The following is a 19,129-nucleotide window of genomic DNA, read 5'->3' as shown; positions in this document are numbered from 1 at the left end:
TTAGTGTATAGAAATGCAACTGATTTTTGTATGTTGATTTTGTATCCTGCAACTTTACCATACTCGTTTATTACTTCTAAAAGTTTTTGGTGGATTCTTTAGGGTTTTCTATATATAAAATCATGTCCTCTGCAAATAGTGACAGTTTCACTTCTTCCTTTCTAATTTGGATCTCTTTTATTTCTTTTGTTTGCCTGATTGATCTGGCTAGGACTTTCAATACTATGTTAAATAGGAGAGATGAGAGTGGGCACCCTTGTCTGGTTCCTGTTCTTAGAGGGATAGCTTTCAGTTTTTCACCATTGAAGATGGTGGTTTGTCATATATGGGCTTTATTATGTTGAGGTACTTTCCTTCTATACCCATTTTATTCAGAGTTTTTATCATAAATGGATGCCGTATCTTGTCAAATGTTTTTTCTGCATCTATTGGGATGATCACGTGATTTTTATTCTTCCTTTTTATTAATGTGGTGTATCACGTTGACTGATTTGTGAATGTTGAACCATCCCTGCATTTTTGGGATGTTTTTGATTACTGTTTCAGTATCTTTACTTTTGATTGGTCTGATTAAAATCAGAGGCAATACATGTTCTAGTTAGAAGTAGCAATAGTGTAAAGACATTCAATTTTTTATTTAATTTGTATTGGTTTGTTTCAAGATAGGGTTTGTTCATAACCTTGTTTCTTCTGTAGATGTGTTATGTGTGATTTAATAGAATTTTCTTATTATATCTCTTATAGGTTTTCCTGTTTCACTTTTTGCTTCTGTATCTTTTTTACCTTGCAGAAGTTTACTGAGTAAGTATGAGGATGTCCATGAAAGGAGATGTGTGCCTGTCCTAATCTGGACAAATGTGATGAGTTTCATAAGTACATCAAGTTAAAATTACAGTTTGCTGATCTAGACACAGAAGTGCGAAACACATAGAAGAATTTTCATTCTTATCAATATTGTTACTGTACCCGTAGGCATCAGGATTCAAAGAAATGTCTTCATTGAAAATTGTATATACAACTTAAAGTAGGGTCGGATCTTCCAATGCTGGTCTTTTATTCTATTTTTATTACCACTTTTCCATTTATTATTCTGAATTTTCTTATTCCTTTTGAGTATGGCAAAATCTGTTCCACATGCCACCTTCTTCTGAGAGCTTCTTTCAGCTCAGTGCTTTTAATATTCACAAGACAATGTATAACTCCATGGCTTATTGCCAAACACAGCATTAAGAGAGGATGATTAGAAGAAAATGTGTATGTATCTTAGGATCTCAATAAAGAGGATGGCTGATTTATTATAAAACTTGCTTCATTACAATCTAAAATGATGCAAAATATTTTGAAAAAGGTAATAAAGTTCTTACAGTAAATTTTGTCATTTATCAATTAAGGAAAGTACTGCATGTAGTGCTGGGAGAAAGATTTTAGCCCTTGTTTTACTTATCTAGTGAGGTTTATCATGAAATAGGTATATATTAATGATAGTAAACTCTATTCCTGACAACATTTTGTGAAATTCATTAAACCTTGTCTCATCAATAAGACAATAAGTGTATTTAACTACATGCTATTTCCTATAATTTCCCTATATCTCCAATGACTTTCCCATTTGTCTATTTTAAATATCAAATAGAGTTGTGGGTCGAGAAATAGTTGTTGAATTGAATTATCTCATTTGAATAACAACAATGATAAATTTAATGTTTTAAATAATTAATAAAATAAATTAATAAATAACAGATAATAAATTAATAAATAATCAGAAAAACTTTGGGGTATAATTTCTTTTGGGGAGTGGAATGTGTCACCTATAGAGAGGGTCTGTTAACTTCCCTTCAAGATAGTCAATTGTGGGGAGCATCACTGGCTGCAAGTCCACAGCTGACACTCCTTTGAATCCATCATAGTGTTGAGACAGAGTCCATGCTTACTCTGAGACATCCCCCGCCAATAGTTAGCATGGTTGTCATAGAGGAGCTGGGCAATTTGTGTGACATCGATTTCTTCTGAAAGGCAATCTTTGCTTAGGGACTTTCTATCATCGCAACTGAGACTTTTTTGAACTGTGCTGTGATCTGAGATTTTCCTACCTAATCCTTCCTTGTCTCTCTCCTTTCCTAGGTGTCATATTTCCAACCTGGTCTGAAGCATATATCACTGACTCTCATTCCCTCCCATTTTATCTTTCAAAGGCATTTGCCACAATAAATATCTTGCAAATCTAACATTTATTAGCATTTGCTTCTTGGGAACTCTAAATGACACAGAGGATTTACACTAACTGATTTTAAAACTTAGTTTTAGGTTCTGATAATCATGGCAGATTGGTTTTGTTATAAAGATAGACAAAAAAAATCCAGGAGACAAGATAGAATATTCAGAAAGAGATCCTCACTACAGAGTCAACTGATCTTTGACCAAGCAACTAAATAAATCCATAAGTAAAAGAAATTCTTCAGAGTAATTGAGGCTAGAAATACTAACTATTCATGAGAAAATAATGAACTTTGATCTTTACCTCACACCATACACAAAAATCAATTGTAATTGGATAAAAACAATACACATAATACTTAAATATAAATGTTCTAGAAGAGAACATAAAAACGTACGTGAGTTAGACATAGATTTCTTAGACGTATTCTACAAGGCACTAAACCTAAAAGAAAAAAAATAAAATTAACTTCATTTAAATGAGACATCTATTTATCAAAAAATATTCATAGGCAAATCAGAGACGAGAATATTTGCAATATATATCTGATATAGGTATTGTATCCAGAATATATAACAACTTAATAATTAACAAATATCTCAGTGATAAAAGATTATTTACAAATGAGCAAATGATTTGAAAGAATAATCCCAAAGGAATGTGGACAAAAGACCAATAAGTAAGTGTGTCTTACGTGCTACACTCGTAAGATGTATACTAAGTAGGTGGACAACTTTCTCTTACCAGCTATACTGTTGTCTCTCACTTCATTACCTGGGCTGTGCCCCTTGAGTGGTTCAAGCAAATGTCAGGCCTTCTTCTTGGTCTCGCTCCATGTGGGACCCTGCACCTGCTAGACGGATCCATTACTTCAGAGGTTCAAGTACCGGTGGTGGGACACCTTGAAATCCTCCATTAATCCAAGGACCAAACATATAGAGCTTCTCCTCTGAGGTTCTAGAATCTGGTTCTCCTTCCTCTTTCTCTTTGTTCCACCAATCCAGAGAGTGGTAGGTATTTTCCGTTCCTTGTTAGTCTTTACGTTTTCTCTGCTTCATCTTTTTGCTCTTTCCTTGTTGCAATATCTTTATATCCAATTCTTTTTTAAATATCCTTCATGGGAAAGTACGTAGTATGTGATTTTTTTTTTTGACTGGAATTTGTCTGATACAGGGAACACATTTTATTTGATTTAGATACATTGATGTCACCACCTCACAAGACATAATCCTGTGCAATTAGCAAAGGCCAAACCCTGATGACAGTGATTAGTCAGAAATAGTTTTTTGACTATCATCTTTTTTGCCAAAATTATTATTATTATTTTCTTTTTTTGTGAGGAAGATCAGCCCTGAGCTAACATCTGCCAATCCTCCTCTTTTTGCTGAGGAAGACTGGCTCTGGGCTAACATCTATGCCCATCTTCCTCCACTTTATATGGGACGCCACCACAGCATGGCTTGACAAGGGTGCATCAGTGTGCACCCAAGATCTGAACCCCGGGCCGCCACAGCGGAGGGCACACACTTAACCACTACTCCACCAGGCTGGCCCTGCCAAAATTATTTTTAACCACCTTGTTTTTTCCTCCTTGGAATTACTGAATCAGCAAGATTAAACCTAGGGATTCTGGTAGTCCTAGTTTCACTATATGGGAAGAGACTATCTGAGATTAAAATGGAGCAGAACAAAGCAGAACAAAAAGTGGGAAGAGAGGCAAACTCCCATTAATGATTGTCACTGTCCAGCCAAGTAAGAAGCCATGTATATCCTTGACTTATCATTTTAACACACATTTTTTTTTGGTGTATGTTGGTTTATCTAGGCAAAATGTGAGTTACAGGCGTTATACATGCCTCCTAGTCTGGATGTGATATCCAAGTCCCCAGCACTACCTGATGGCAGTTTGAGTCAGCAAAATGCCTTGCTCAGTGATGTAAATCAGCAGGCTTATTTTATAGGTTGACTTTATATTCTTTTGATCAACTTGGCACAAAGTATCAATTTTTTAAATTAAAATCACAATTCACATCAAACTAAAATGATTAAAAATTAAACAGTGTTTTTTAAGTTAATAAAATTAGAAATTTTGAAGTAAAAATTATTTCTATATATTAAAATTACAATTTTATTTTATTTTTGGCTGACAAAGATTCACCCTGAGCTAACATCTTTACCAATCTTCCTCTATTTTTTATGTGGGTCGCTGCTACAGCATAGCCGACAAGTGATGTAGGTCTGTGCCCGGGATCCGAATGTCTGAAACTGGGCCACCGAAGTGGAGCACGTGGAACTTAAACCACTAGTCCACGGGGCCAGCCCCTAAAATTGCTGTTTTTATGCATATTTCTAACTTAGAATTTAACCCATTTTACAAACGTGTGTTTTGTCATTTAGACAATGCTTTGGCTTATGTATATGGGGAAAAATATTGTATCAGGGTTTATGTTGGCAAGCAATAGAAAGTGACTCTAGATCCTTTATATAGAATAGGAGTTAATAGAAAGAATATGGGGAATTCAGAGACTTGGTGTAAGCTTGTAAAACCAGAGTTGGAGAATAGGCATGATAAATAAGTGAAAAGCAATAGGATATGTTGGAGTATATGAAGAAGCCATTTGGTTGAAAACTAATTTGGCCTGACTTTGTTTTTTCAAAAAGGCCTAACGTGACCTGTTGAGCATACATTGTACATTTGCTTTAAACATTTATGATTCCCCAAAGACAAGAATGATGCCCTTAAAGATAAGGATGTATCTTCCCCCATATTGGCATTCCCTTAAGGATAAGCATCTCTTCCTAAAAACTAAGGATTGCTTACGGACCTGCTGCGCTCACCTGTGACCACTCACCTGCTGTGCCAGCAAAGCAATCTCATGATTGCTGTAAAGGGGACATTCCTATCATATGTGATGTATGCTTTTTGTTCCAAGATGGTATATAACGACTCTGTACACCCCACTTCTTTGGTGCCCTTCCTTCCTTAGGTGCCCTTAGACTGTACCCTGTACCTCAGGGTACAGTCTTTAAACCTGGCTCCTTAATAAACTCATTCTAATTTTGATTTATGGATTGATTATGGATTATTTTCATCGACAAGTAGAACTAAACAAACTCCAGGGGCCAAAAGCAGGATGTATTTCAGAGGAACGGTCTGACTACAATGCTACTCTGAAGCTGTCAGGTCCCCAACCTATTCTTACCACTGAAATAGCCCCTGGACACAGCCACAGCTACATAAATGGTTCCTAACTGTCCCGTTATTTTTGCATAATTTGCTCCAGATGTTAATCTCAGGTGGGAGTATGAGATTGGCTGAGTTGGGGTCAATGTGCCTGTCTTCTGTCTGCCAAGGAATGTAGGGACAGTTTCTCTCCCTTGTGGCTTCTGTAGTGGGAGGTTGGATATTGCATTCCACCAGGATGACACAACCCCTATGTATGAAGTGGGACTCCTGTTCATTCCCTCAAAAGACAAATGTGTGTACAAATATGCTTTCATATTTATAGAAAGGAAGAACTTGTGTTTTCAAATCTATAGATAGGTCTATTTATATAAGATCATATATTATATCTTTTTGTGAGATGAGGTATCTGTGATTTTTTATATAAACTTTTAATTTTAAAATAATTTTAGATTTATAGAAAAGTTGCAGAGAGTGCAGAGTACTCCTGTATACACCCTTCACCCAAATTCCCCCAGTGTAAACATCTTACACATCCATGATAGATTTCCAAAGACTAAGAAATTAACATTGGTAACAACACTGTTAATGAAAATACTGACTTTATTTGGATTTCACCAGTTTTTCCACTAATGTAATTTTTCTATTTCTGGATCCAATTTAGGAAACCACAACACTTTTAGTTGGTATGTCTCTTTAGTCTTCTCTGATCTGTAACGATTTCTCGGTTTTTACCTTTTTATTGATGACTATAACAATTTTGAAGAGATATGTTGTATAGTGCTGTTATTTGGGTTTGTATGGTGGTTTCTCATTATTAGACTGGGTTATAGGTTTTGTGAAGAATAATGTAGAGTGAAGTATGTATCATAGCAAGGTCTACATGATATCCACATGACTTACCACTGGTGATGGTGACCCTGATCACCCTGTTTTTTGTGTGTGTGTGTGTGAGGAAGATCAGCCCTGAGCTAACATCCATGCCAATTCTCCTCTTTTTGCCAAGGAAGATTGGCCCTGGGCTAACATCTGTGCTCATCTTCCTCTACTTTATATCAGACGCCACCACAGCATGGTTTGACAAGTGGTGCATCGGTATGCGCCCGGGATCTGAATCTGCCAGACCCCGACCGCCAAAGCAGAATGTGAGCACTTAACCTCTACGCCACCGGGCCAGCCCCCTGATCACCTTGTTAAGTTGATGTATGTAAGCTTTCTCCAATGTAAATTTACTCTTTTTCCCTTTCCACACTGAATTCTTTGGAATCAAGTCACAAAGCCCAGAGAGTGAAATTAAGGTATACTTCCTGAAGGGGGATTATCTAGATATGTACTTTTGAAACTCTTCTCGAGGAACATTTGTCCTTTCTCTCCCCTATTCTTATAACAATATGGACTCATGGATATTTACTTTATTCTTTGGGTTGTAATACAATAATATTGTTATTTATTTTGTTCCTCAAATTGGTCTAGCTTTGGTCCTTAAGAGCTCTCAGGTTAGACTCTGGAACTTTTTCACCATGACTGATCTTCTCTTTTAAAAAATAAATTCTTTACTTTCTGATACTACAAGATGCTTCAAGATCATGTTGTGATTTCCCTGGTCCAGCCCTAAAATGAATCACTTCTTCAAGGAGCCTAGTTCCTATTATCAGAGAATGTTATTCAGAAACCAAGATCTGGGTGCTGGATGTGTTCATTGTTACTAGAGTATCACTGCTTTTGGGCCCTCTCAGTGGAGAGAGGTAGTAAATAGATGTAAGTATTCAAACCCTTGTGTATATCTCTATCTATCTATCTATCTATCTATCTATCTATCTATCTATCTATCTATCCATCCATCTATCACCTATCTCTCTACCTATCATCTATCTATATATCACGCATTTATCTGTCTATCTATAATTATTTCTGTATCTATGTATCTTAGTATATATTTAATATAAACATGGTATCTCCAACTCTAATCTAGCACCGCAGGGTTCATTCTAGATCCCCCTTTTGTATATTTGAAACTTCTTTCTATGACAATGAGATTTGCTTATTTGACTCATTGTAAGGCTAAGGACAAAAATAGCTATATATAAACACTGTACTCTAGTTGGTTAATTTCTTTCCCACAAGAGTATGGGTTTGCAACTTTGAAACTCTATCACATGTAGACTGTGATTGAATGAAATAACAAAATAAATTGTACATAATAGAAATGTTGTTATATTCAAAGGCCTTTTCCTTTGAATTTATTTATTTATTTATTTATTTTCCTTATGACTAATAATGATGATGTTGTACACTTTCACAAAGAGTAATGGTGGGACAAACTTTCTGTTCCCCTTGTCTTTGACTGATTATAAGACCTACTCAAAATATGGATGTCCCAGGCTTTATTCTTAGAGGAGGAAGTATGAGAAGTATGAGAGCCTTGATTCAGGTTGGCCTAAAGAGAATTCCAAGAAGAACCAGTTTCAACTGTGATCTTCTAGCACCTGCCCCTGAAAAATTTTCAGTAAATAAAGCAGATTTAGTTTTGTATCAAAATAAGAACCTGGTAATATTTAAATTTCTACAGAAGGTTGCAAAATCTTGAATTGTAAAAAATGCAATACAACTCAACAATAAAAGGAACAGGCCATTGATCACTACCTCACATCATAAACAAAAATTAATTTTAATTGGATGAAAACCATACACATAAAGCTTAAATATAAATGTTACAGGAGAGAACAACGACTGAGATGAACCCCAAGCGCATCATGCTTAGAGACAAAAGCCAATCTCAGAGGTTACGTATTGTACGACTTCATTTATTGTCCTCCAAATGACTCAAACACAGATGCAGAGAACTGGTTAGAGGTTGCCAGAAGACAGAGATGAAGGTTGGAGTGGAAGGGTGTGACTATAAGGGGGTAATATAAAGGAGTTCCTAAATTGTGGTGGAACGGTTCTGTATTCTAATGGTGGTGGTGGTTACATCAATCTGTAAAAGTGATCAAATCACATAGATCTACACATGTGCGCACACACAAGATGCAAACACTCAATGAACGTAAAACTGCTAAAACCTGAATAACGTCTGTAGTCCTGAAGTCTAGTTAACATTATTGTACAGTGTCAATTTCCTGATTTTCTATTGTACTACAGTTGTTGAAGATGTTGCCATGGTGGGAAGCTGGGTGGAGTTCCAGGGACTCTCTGTGTTATTTTTGTAATTCTTGTGAATCTATACTCATTTTAAAATAAAATTAAGTACCTTTTCACAAGCACAAATAGAAGTTAGTACATACATGGGAATTCTAAAGTCATATTTTCTTGACATGGAAACCTATTAACAGTGATTTTTTTTTTATAGGTTTGATTTTAGTCTGTTAAAAGCAAAGGCATATTGAGTCAGAACAACTTAAAGTAAATTCTCATGGAATAATGTACTGTTATTTTATCAAGTAACTTTTTATTAAAACAATGATCTCTGAAACAAATCAAAAAATGTCCTTTTGTCATATGTCTATAAAATATGCATAAACAATGTTCTTTAAAGGTACACAAAATTTTAAAAAAGAGCGTAATAAGTAAAATTTACTGAAACGTCTAAATTCTTACTAAAACTAATATGTTACCTATAACCATTGAAACTTTCAACGGCATTAATTATTTGCATCATTATAAGGGCCAGCAGAGGATCCTTTCTCTTATGCCCTGGGGAATGTATAGTCCCTGAAGGGAAATTAATTTTTACTCTCATAATTAGGGTGTAAACACAGACACCAATTTCTTCTCTGCAGAGCTTATCATGATGGGAAGGTCCTAGGGGAGACCTATAATTGAATTTCTAAGCAAGTATAAAAGAATTATAATCTTTAAGCAAATACCATGTGCTTTCTGACGTGACAGCTCAGGTGTCAAGTTTGTGGTTTTGCGTCACACTATATTAGTAAATTTATAACTACAAATTTGATCTACATTTCAGAATGACTCCTGGAACACTCAGACTGTGAGATCTATACTGTGACTCTTTTGCCAATAAAAGGAGAAGAACATTCTATGACTACAACTACTCAGTTATGAGTTCTTCCAGGACAGTGGGGGTGAAACTTGCCAAAAGGGCTGACACTGAATTCTCTCAATGGAAGGACAGTGAGTTAATCAAGTTTATATTTTTTTCTCACTCTCTCTGTTTTTAAAAAATGAGGATAGGGACCAGCCCAGTAGCATAGTGCTTGGGTTTGCACGCTCCGCTTTGGCGGCCCTGGGTTAGTAGGTTTGGATCCCGGGTGTGGAGCTATACACCACTTATCAAGCCATGCTGTGGAGGTGTCCCACGTACAAAATAGAGGAAGATGGGCACAGATGTTAGCTCAGGGCCAATCTTCCTCACCAAAAAAAGAAAAAAAAATGAGGTTAAATATTTACATTGAATAACAAAAAAGTCAAAAGTATGGAGCTTTTACTCTACTGCCTGCATTATTCTCAGCATATATTCTCTGTGTTGGATTAATCCTCACTCCAGTAGCAAGAGAACTATAGCAGTTTCAAATGACATCTAGAACATGGCAACATCAGAGGAAGAAGAGATCTTTATTTCCTTAAAAAATTTTTATTTAAATATACTATACATATAGAAAAGTTTACATGTCAAAATAAGTATACAGCTTGATACATGTTCACAAACGTAAATAATTTAATCAGCACCTAAATAAATTTTTTCTTGTTTATGCCATAATACAAAACCAAGGAAAGCACTTTCACCTTCCTTGATTCATTCTCTGTCCAGCTAGGATGGAATAAAGGAGGAGAATGTGTAGAAACATTGGAATGTACAGTTAATTATAAAACTCAGGCCACTGAGGCTCTCCTCAATATCTTTTATCAGTTACTGACTTTATGGATTCTGACAGTAAGGCATCTGGAAACCCTATAGACTATGAGACTTCCCTTTAGGAACCAGAATACCTGTATGGTCTCTACCCTAGAGGAATCTTCTCTTTCTTGATGGTCATCACAGGGGAATTGAGGTTTCTAGTAGGATAACGGAAAGATAACTAGGAACGAGGAAGTGAAGGATCAGAGGAGTGAGAGGGAGAGATGCAGGATACATCCCCACTACTGCAGCTCATCAACAGGAAGCTTTGTTCCTCAGCCACTTCATCCCTCTATGTTCTAACAAAGACAGGAGCAGTTGTTTGTCACATGCATCTCATGTGACAAAAGACAGACTGATTTAATGTTAAGGAGTGTGTGGTAATGCATTTAGACCCTATGAAGCCAAGGAGGACTTGTTTGATTTCCACCAGTCTGAGTCCCTTTCTCATCAATGAGAGCTGGTAAGGACAAAGCTGTGTCCTTTATTAATGAAAATTTCTTCTGTTCTCACAGATTTCCAAAGTTGAGAATGCTGGCTAGAAATGACTCATTAGTGACTGAATTTATTCTTGCTGGATTAACAGACCGTCCAGAGCTCCAGAAACCCCTCTTTTACCTATTTCTAATGATCTACATTGTCACCATGGTGGGCAACCTTGGCTTGATCACTCTTATTAGTCTAAATTCTCACCTCCACAACCCCATGTACTATTTCCTCTTCAACCTATCTTTCATTGATCTCTGTTACTCTTCTGTTTTCACTCCCAAGATGCTGATGAACTTTATATCAAAGAAGAATGTCATCTCCTATGTCGGGTGCATGACTCAGCTCTTCTTCTTTCTCTTTTTTGTCATTTCTGAATGCTATATGTTGACCTCAATGGCTTATGATCGCTATGTGGCCATTTGTAATCCATTGATGTACAAGGTCACCATGTCCCATCAGGTTTGTTTTGTGCTAACTTTTGCTGCATATTTGATGGGATTTGCTGGAGCCATTGCCCACACAGGGTGCATGCTTAGATTAACCTTCTGCAACATTAATATCATCAATCATTACTTGTGTGACATCCTCCCACTCCTCCGACTCTCTTGCACCAGCACCTATGTCAATGAGATAGTAGTTCTCATTGTTGTGGGTATTAATATCACGGTACCCAGTTTTACCATTCTAATTTCTTACATCTTTATCATCATTAGCATTCTTCATATCAAATCCACCGAAGGAAGATCAAAAGCCTTCAGTACCTGTAGTTCCCACATCATTGTCCTTTCTTTTTTTTTTGGATCAGCAGCTTTCATGTATCTTAAATATTCTTCTCCTGGATCTATGGAGCAGGAAAAAGTTTCTTCTGTGTTCTATACGAATGTGGGGCCCATGGTCAATCCTTTGATCTACAGTTTGAGGAACAAGGATATCAGAGTTGCACTGCGGGGATCCCTGATTAAAATTCAGAGGAGAAACACGTTCTGACTATAAGGAGCACTAATGCAAAGACATTCAATTTTTCGTTTAATTTTATTGCTGTTTTTCAATGTGAGATTTGCCCATAACCATATTGCTTCTACAGATCATGATATGTGTGGTGTAAATGACTGTCTTATATTTCCCTTATAGCTAACCTTGTCTCTTTTTTCACTTGTCTATCTCCTTCACCTTGTACAAGTTTACTACATAACTAACAGCATGTTTTTAAAAAGGAACATATGCACTTATATTTTTCATTATTTTTTTTTTTTTTTTTTTTTTTTTTTAAAGATTTTATTTATTTATTTTTCCCCCAAAGCCCCAGTACATAGTTGTCTGTCATAGCTGCACATCCTTCTAGTTGCTGTATGTGGGACGCGGCCTCAGCATGGCTGGAGGAGTGGTGCCTCGGTGCGCACCCGGGATCCGAACCCGGGCCGCCGGCAGCGGAGCGCACGCACCTAACCGCTAAGCCACGGGGCCGGCCCTATTTTTCATTATTTTTTAAAACTCTTTTTGTCTCTACAGCTATCCTAATCTGGATAAGTATGGTGCATTTGATAAGTACACCAAGTTAAAATTAGAGCTTTTGGATCTAGTTGCAGAAGTATATAACACACAGAAGAATTCTCTTCCTGACAATATTGTTACTGGTACATATAGACAGCAAAATTCAAAGAAATGTCTACATAGCAAATTGTATATGTACCTTAAAGTAGGACCAGATCCCCTGATGTTGTCCCTTTGTTCTATTTTTCTTAACACTTTTCCTTTTATTATTCTGACTTTTCTTGTTCCCTTTGAGAATGGCAAAATCTGTGCCACGTGCCACCTGCTTTTGAGAGATTCTAGCAGCCCAATGCATTTAATATTCACAAGAATACAAATAACTCCATTGTTTATGGCCAAACACAGGATTAAGAGAGGATGATTAGAGGAATATGTATATACCTCAGGATCCCAACAAGGGGGTGAGTGGTTTATTATAAAACTTGCATTCATTAGTGTCTAAAATGACACAAAATATTTTGAAAAATATAGTATAGTTCTTGGTTTTTTTTCCTTCTTTTTTTTTTTTTGTGAGGAAGATCAGCCCTGAGCTAACATCCATGCTAATCCTCCTCTTTTTGCTGAGGAAGACCGGCCATGAGCTAACATCTATTGCCAATCCTTCTCCTTTTTTTTCTCCAAAGCCCCAGTAGATTGTTGTATGTCACAGCTGCACATCCTTCTAGTTGCTGTATGTGGGACACGGCCTCAGCATGGCCGGAGAAGTGGTGCGTTGGTGCGTGCCCAGGGTCGAACCCGGGCCGCCAGTAGTGGAGCTCACGCACTTAACCGCTAAGCCATGGGGCCGGCCCTCATATAGTTCTTACTGTAAATTTTATTTATCACTTAAGGAAAATACTACACATAGTGTTAGGAGATACATATTAGCCATTGTTTTGCTTATTTATTGAGGTATATCATGAAAAAAATGTATATTAATGATAATAAACTATATTTCTAGCAATATTTTGTGAAATTACTTAAACCTTGTCTCACCAATAGATGATAAATATATTTAATGAGATGCTTTTTCCTATAATTTCCCTATTTCTCCAATGATTTTTCTGTTTGTATATTAATAATATCAAATATAGTGGGGGGTCAAGAAATGCTCATTGAATTAGATTATCTTGTTTGAAAAACAACAATAATAAATTTAATGTTATAAATAATAATTATTAAAACATAATAAAAAATAACAATAATAAATCAGAAATTTGTGGCCTAATTTCTTTTTGGGAGAGGAATGGGCAGCCGTAGAGAGGTGCTTCTAACTGCCTTTGAGGGAACCAGTTGCGGGGAGCATCAATATGAAAGTCTATAGCTGATACTCCTTTGGAACCACCATGGTGTTCAGGCAGAGTCCACACTCACTCTGAGATGTCCTTGGCCAATGGCTTAGCATAGTTTTCATACAGGAGCTGGCCTATTGCTGTGTAACATGGGTCTCTTCTGAAAGGCAATCTTTCCTTAGGAACTTCCTATCATCCTGACTGAGACTTTTTAGAACAGCACTGTGATCTGAGATTTTCCTACCGTATCCTTCCTTCTCTCTCTCCATTCTTAGATATCAGAATTTCAACCTGATCTGAAGCATTTATCTCTGACTCTGCCTCCCTCCCATTTTATCCTTCACAGGCATTTACCACAATAAATGTCTTTCAACTCTAACATTTCTTGGAATCTGTTTCCTAAGGAAGTCTAAATGACACAGATGATTTATACTAACTGATTTTAAACTTAGTTTTATGTTCTGATAATCATGACATATTGGTTTTGTTATAAACATAGACAAATAAATCCGTGGGAGAGAATAAAACATTCAGGAACAGATCCTCACTTATAGGGTCAATGGATTTTTTTTTTTTTTTGTGAGGAGATCAGCCCTATGCTAACATCTGCCAATCCTCCACTTTTTTTGCTGAGGAAGACTGGCCCTGGGCTCAACATCCGTGCCCATCTTCCTCTACTTTATATGGGAGGCTGCCACAGCATGGCTTGCCAAGCAATGCGTTGCTGCGCGCCCGGGATCCGAACCAGCGAACCCCAGGCCGCCAACGCGGAGTGTGTACACTTAACCGCTTGTGCCACCGGGCCGGCCCAGGGTCAATGGATTTTTGACCAAGAAACTAAATAAATCGATAGGTAAAAGAAAATATTCTAAGCAATTGATGCTGGAAGTACTAACTATTCATGAGGAAAACAATGAACTTTGACCTCTATCTCACATCATGCGAAGAATTAATTTTAAATGGATCAAAAGTAAACACATAAAGTTTAAACTTAAGTTTTCTAGAAGAAAACATAAAAAATTATATTGTAGGCATAGATTTTTTAGTCATATTCTAAATCTAAAGAAAAGGCACTAAAAATTAAAGAAAAAAAGATAAAATGAACTTGATTTAAATTAGAAAATCTATTTATCAAAAAATATTCATGGGCAAGCCACAGACTAGAAGAATATTTGCAATACATATATCTGATAAAGGTATTGTACCCGGAATGTATAACAACTTAATAATTAAAATATATCTCAACGATAAAAAGACCCTTTCATACACGAGCAAATGATTTGAAAGAGAAATCCCAAAAGAAGGTGTGCAAATGCCAGCAAGCACATCAAAATGTGTCTAGCTTGCTGCAGCCCTTAGATGTATAGTCAGTAGGTGGACAACAGTCCCTTACCAGCTATACCATCCTCTCTCACTACATTACCTGGGCTGTGCCCCTTTAGTCGTTCAAGCACTTGTCAGACCTTCTTGTTGGTCTCCCTCCATGTTGAACACTGCATCCTCTGGGTGGGGCCTTTACTTCAGAGGTCCAAGCACCAGCTCTGAGGCACCTCCAAACCCTCCATTAATCTAAGCATGAATCCTATAGAGCTTCTCCTCTGAGCTTCTAAAATCTGGTTAATGTTTCTCCTTCTATTTGTCCCACTATGTCATGGGAATGGTAGCTATTAGTCCCTATATTTTCTCTGCTTCATCTTTTTGGTCTTTCCTCCTTGCAATATCTATATATCCAATTCTTTTTTAAAAATACCCTCTTTAGGAAGTACATAGTATGCTATTTTTTTTGATTGGAATTTGTCTGATACAGGGAACACGTATTATGTGATTTAGATGGTTTGACTTGCCCACCTCACAAGACATAATTTTGTGCAATCAGCACATGCCAAATCCTGATGGCAGTGATTAGTCAGAAATAGTTATTTGACTATCGTCTTTTCTACCAATATTATTTATAACAAACTTTACTTTTTACCCTTGGAGTTACTGAATTAGTAAGATTAAATCTAGGATTCTGGTAGTCCTATTTTCCTATATGGGAAGAGTCCATCTGAGATTAAAATGGCGCAGAACAAAGCAGTATGAAAAGTGAGGAGAGAGGCAAACCCCCATGAATGATTGGTGCTGTCCAGCCAAGTAATAGGCCATGTACACCCTTGAACTACTAGTTTCACACACTTTTTTGGTGTATGTTGGTGTAACTAGGCAAAATATGAGTTGCAGACATGACACATGTCCTGTAGTATGAATGTGATATCCAAGTCCCCAGCACTCCCTGGTGACAGTCTGAGTCAGCAAACTGTCTGGCTCAGCACTATAAATCAACAGGCTTATTTTACAAGTTAACTTTACATTCTTTTGATCTACTGGCAAAAAAATATCAATTTTTTAAGTTAAAATCACAATCCACATAAAACTAAAATGATTAAAAATAAAATAATATTTTAAATTAATAAAATTAGAAATTTTGAAGTAAAAATTGTTTCAATATATTAAGCATTTTTAAAGACAACTTTCAGATATTTCAATAAATATATCTTTAAATTGATGAATTTCTTGAAGATACGAATAGTGTCATATATGGCTTTATCATCCTTCTGTATGTGCTTCATAAACACAATTTTAATTGGGAAAAAGTTTGTTTCATTTGTATGGAATCCCCATATGAGTACATGTTAAGGCATAGAGACTAGAGCATAGCCTAGATAGATGATTTGGGAGGGCAAGAGTGGAACGTGTCTGATGGGATGGTACGTATCATGCGTTGGCTGGAGGCAACAATGGTCAGCCAAGTGAGGCATTCGCTGCTCTAATTCAACAGCCCAACCAACGAGGTGCTCCACCACCTGTCACCAGCAACAGCTGCCACGTGCAGAAGGACAGTGTCCATTGTGGACAAAAGGCCTATGATGCTGCTGGAGGAGTTTGTTTCGGGTGCCCAGCGAGCACAGTGCTCAGCCTTAGGTGCTGCAGTCTGTGGTGGTGGGAGGCCAGGCAAGGAAACCTGACGTTCCCAATCTCTGTCTTCTCATTTCAGATACTTCTGTCCATTTCAATGATAAAATGTTTCCTTTTAGTGACATCTAAACTAGTTGCACTAAGAATGCAAAAGCCTTCTGCAAATTAGGGCTTCTTTGTTATTTTGAAACATTTGAAGTGAAACAGTGAAATTCGTTCCAAACTGGTTCAACATTAAATCTGTCAATGAAAGAAAAGTACTCCTACATTATTTAAATTTAATTTCAATTGCAAAGTTTTAAATGGTAGTAAAAATGACTTAAAACTTTATCACTTTTTTTTTTTTTTTTTTTGGTGAGGAAGATCAGCCCTGTGTTAACATCTGCCAATCCTCCTCTTTTTTTGCTGAGGAAGACTGGCCCTGGGCTAACATCCGTGGCCATCTTCCTCCACTTTATATGGGACATCGCCAGAGCATGGCTTGCCAAGCGGTGCTTTGGTGCTTGCCCAGGATCCGAATCAGCGAACCCCAGGCCACCGCAGCCAAGCGCGCATACTTAACGGCTTGCGCCACTGGGCCAGCCATGAAATGTTATCACTTTTGCATACACAATTTCTCATTGATGGTGATTATAAAAGAGATTGGAGATACAACTATGAAAAATTCTTGATCAAGAATTGCAAATAACTGTTTCAAGCACAAAGCCTGATATAAGAAATTATGTTCCAGAAGCAAGCACAAATTTTTAGTAAGAATTACGATTATATTTTATTTAGGGATATTATATAATAAAAAGAAAAATATCATATATCTTTTTCAGAAGGATATTTTTGACTTTTGAAAAATTTACATGAATATACTAGATAATGAATATATCAATTTTTCAGATGTTACCGTCAAATATAACACAATCCTGAAAAGTTCATAAAAGATACACTTGCAGCTTAATAAATATTTCAAAAATCTATGTAATCACAAACTAGGTCATAAAATAGAATATTGTGGAATATTTTATTCAGTGTTTTTAGCTGTTTTCAGTGGGTGGTTACATCCCAATAACCTAGCCCAACAACACCAGATACTAAAGTTGTTAAATATCTCATTTAGTTAACTTTGCTCTCAAATTAGATTAAGTGGTCAGGAGACATTCACAGTATAGTTATACTTTAGGTGGATGTCTTCGCTAATACGCCTTGAAATATGTGTTACAAAAATCACACACTAGTTTTCCATAATAAGTTCTGATAAATCTACTCAATGATGAATTGTTTAAAATATTGAGCTCTATAAATTTTTACACAAATACATTTTACTTATAAATATAAAGTTTTATAAAAATATTTAAAATTTTATTTAATGAGGCCTAGTTTATATATAGTAAAATACATAAATATGAAGTATACAGCTTGACGACGTTTTACCTAAGTATCAATTCATTTAATCACCACCCAAAAAAAATGTGGAACATCTCTATGACCCCACAAATTTCCCTCATGTCCCTTTTCAGTCAATGTTAGTCAATAGTCAACCCCCATCCACAACTTGAGGTAATTGTTGCTCTAATTTCTATCACCTTAATGTAGTTTTTCCTGTTTTAAAAATCTTATAAATAAAATTATACTATTTCATAGTCTTTTGTGTCTGCCTTCTTTGTTCAACATAATGATTTTTGTATTTCAACCATATTGGTCCATGTATCAGAACATTATTTTATGAGAATTATCTCACTGAATGTATTTTCCACAATTTACTAATCTATTCTCTTATTGATAGAAATTTGGCTACTATAAATAAAACTTCAATGAACATTCTTGTGCAAGTTATTTTTTTAATTTATTTTGTTGAGATCACACTGGTTTATCATATTATATAAATTTCAGGTGTACATCATTATATTTTGACTTCTGTATAGACTGCATTGTGTTCACCACCAAAAGTCTAGTTTCCATCCATCACCATATATATGTGCCCCTTTTCCCCTTTCGCCATCCGCCCACCCCATAATTTTGGGTTTTTTTTTTTGAAAGATGCACTAATTTGTCTGGATATAGAACTAGAAGAGAAATGTCTGGATCAGAGGCTACATGTCTGTGTAATTTTATTAGAAAACACCAATTTGTTTCCTAGCACTTATACAATTTTACTCTCCTAACAGGAATGTATGAAAGTTCCCATTGTTTCACACTCATATGTACATTTGGTTTTGTTGGTTTTATTAATTTTAGCCATTCTGGTGTGTATACAGTGGCATTTCATTATAGCTTCAATTCAATTTTCTTTAGGACAAAGGGCGCTGATAAAAAGTTTTTCAAATTTACTAATATCTGAGTGTGTATTGCTTCTTGGACTGGTAACTTTAAAAATTTGTTAGTTATACCTATTAGAAAAAAAACTATCTTTGTTCACAGATGACATGATTGTCTCTGTAAACAATCCCTCAACACCGACAGCAACAACTATTAAAACAAACAAATGAACAAAAAAACCTCCTGGAACTAAGAAGTGACTATAGGAAAGTCACAGGATACAAAGTTAACATACAAAAGTCAATTACTTTCCTATATACCAGCAAGTGGATAATTGGAATTAGAAATGAAAACCACAATAC

The 19,129-nt window shown here is 36.1% G+C and overlaps 1 protein-coding gene across 1 annotated transcript; it reads left to right on the top strand.

Moving 5' to 3' along the window:
- Positions 1–10,762: 10,762 nt before the first annotated feature.
- Positions 10,763–11,730, top strand: LOC101389399 (olfactory receptor 8B3-like). The gene has a single exon (XM_004438402.2). The coding sequence runs from the start codon at positions 10,786–10,788 to the stop codon at positions 11,728–11,730; it is 945 nt and encodes a 314-aa protein (XP_004438459.1). The 5' UTR covers positions 10,763–10,785.
- The last annotated feature ends 7,399 nt before the right edge of the window (positions 11,731–19,129 follow it).

This window comes from Ceratotherium simum, chromosome 7 (assembly GCF_057802395.1).
Source record: "Ceratotherium simum simum isolate JZ-2026a chromosome 7, ASM5780239v1, whole genome shotgun sequence".
Lineage (NCBI taxonomy): Eukaryota > Metazoa > Chordata > Mammalia > Perissodactyla > Rhinocerotidae > Ceratotherium > Ceratotherium simum.
Note: the sequence above shows the minus strand (reverse complement) of the source record. Positions and strands in the feature narration are given on the sequence as shown.

Coding starts and splice junctions, on each gene's coding strand:
- LOC101389399 (XM_004438402.2), top strand. CDS start 10,786: ATGCTGGCTAGAAATGACTCATTAGTGACTGAATTTATTCTTGCTGGA.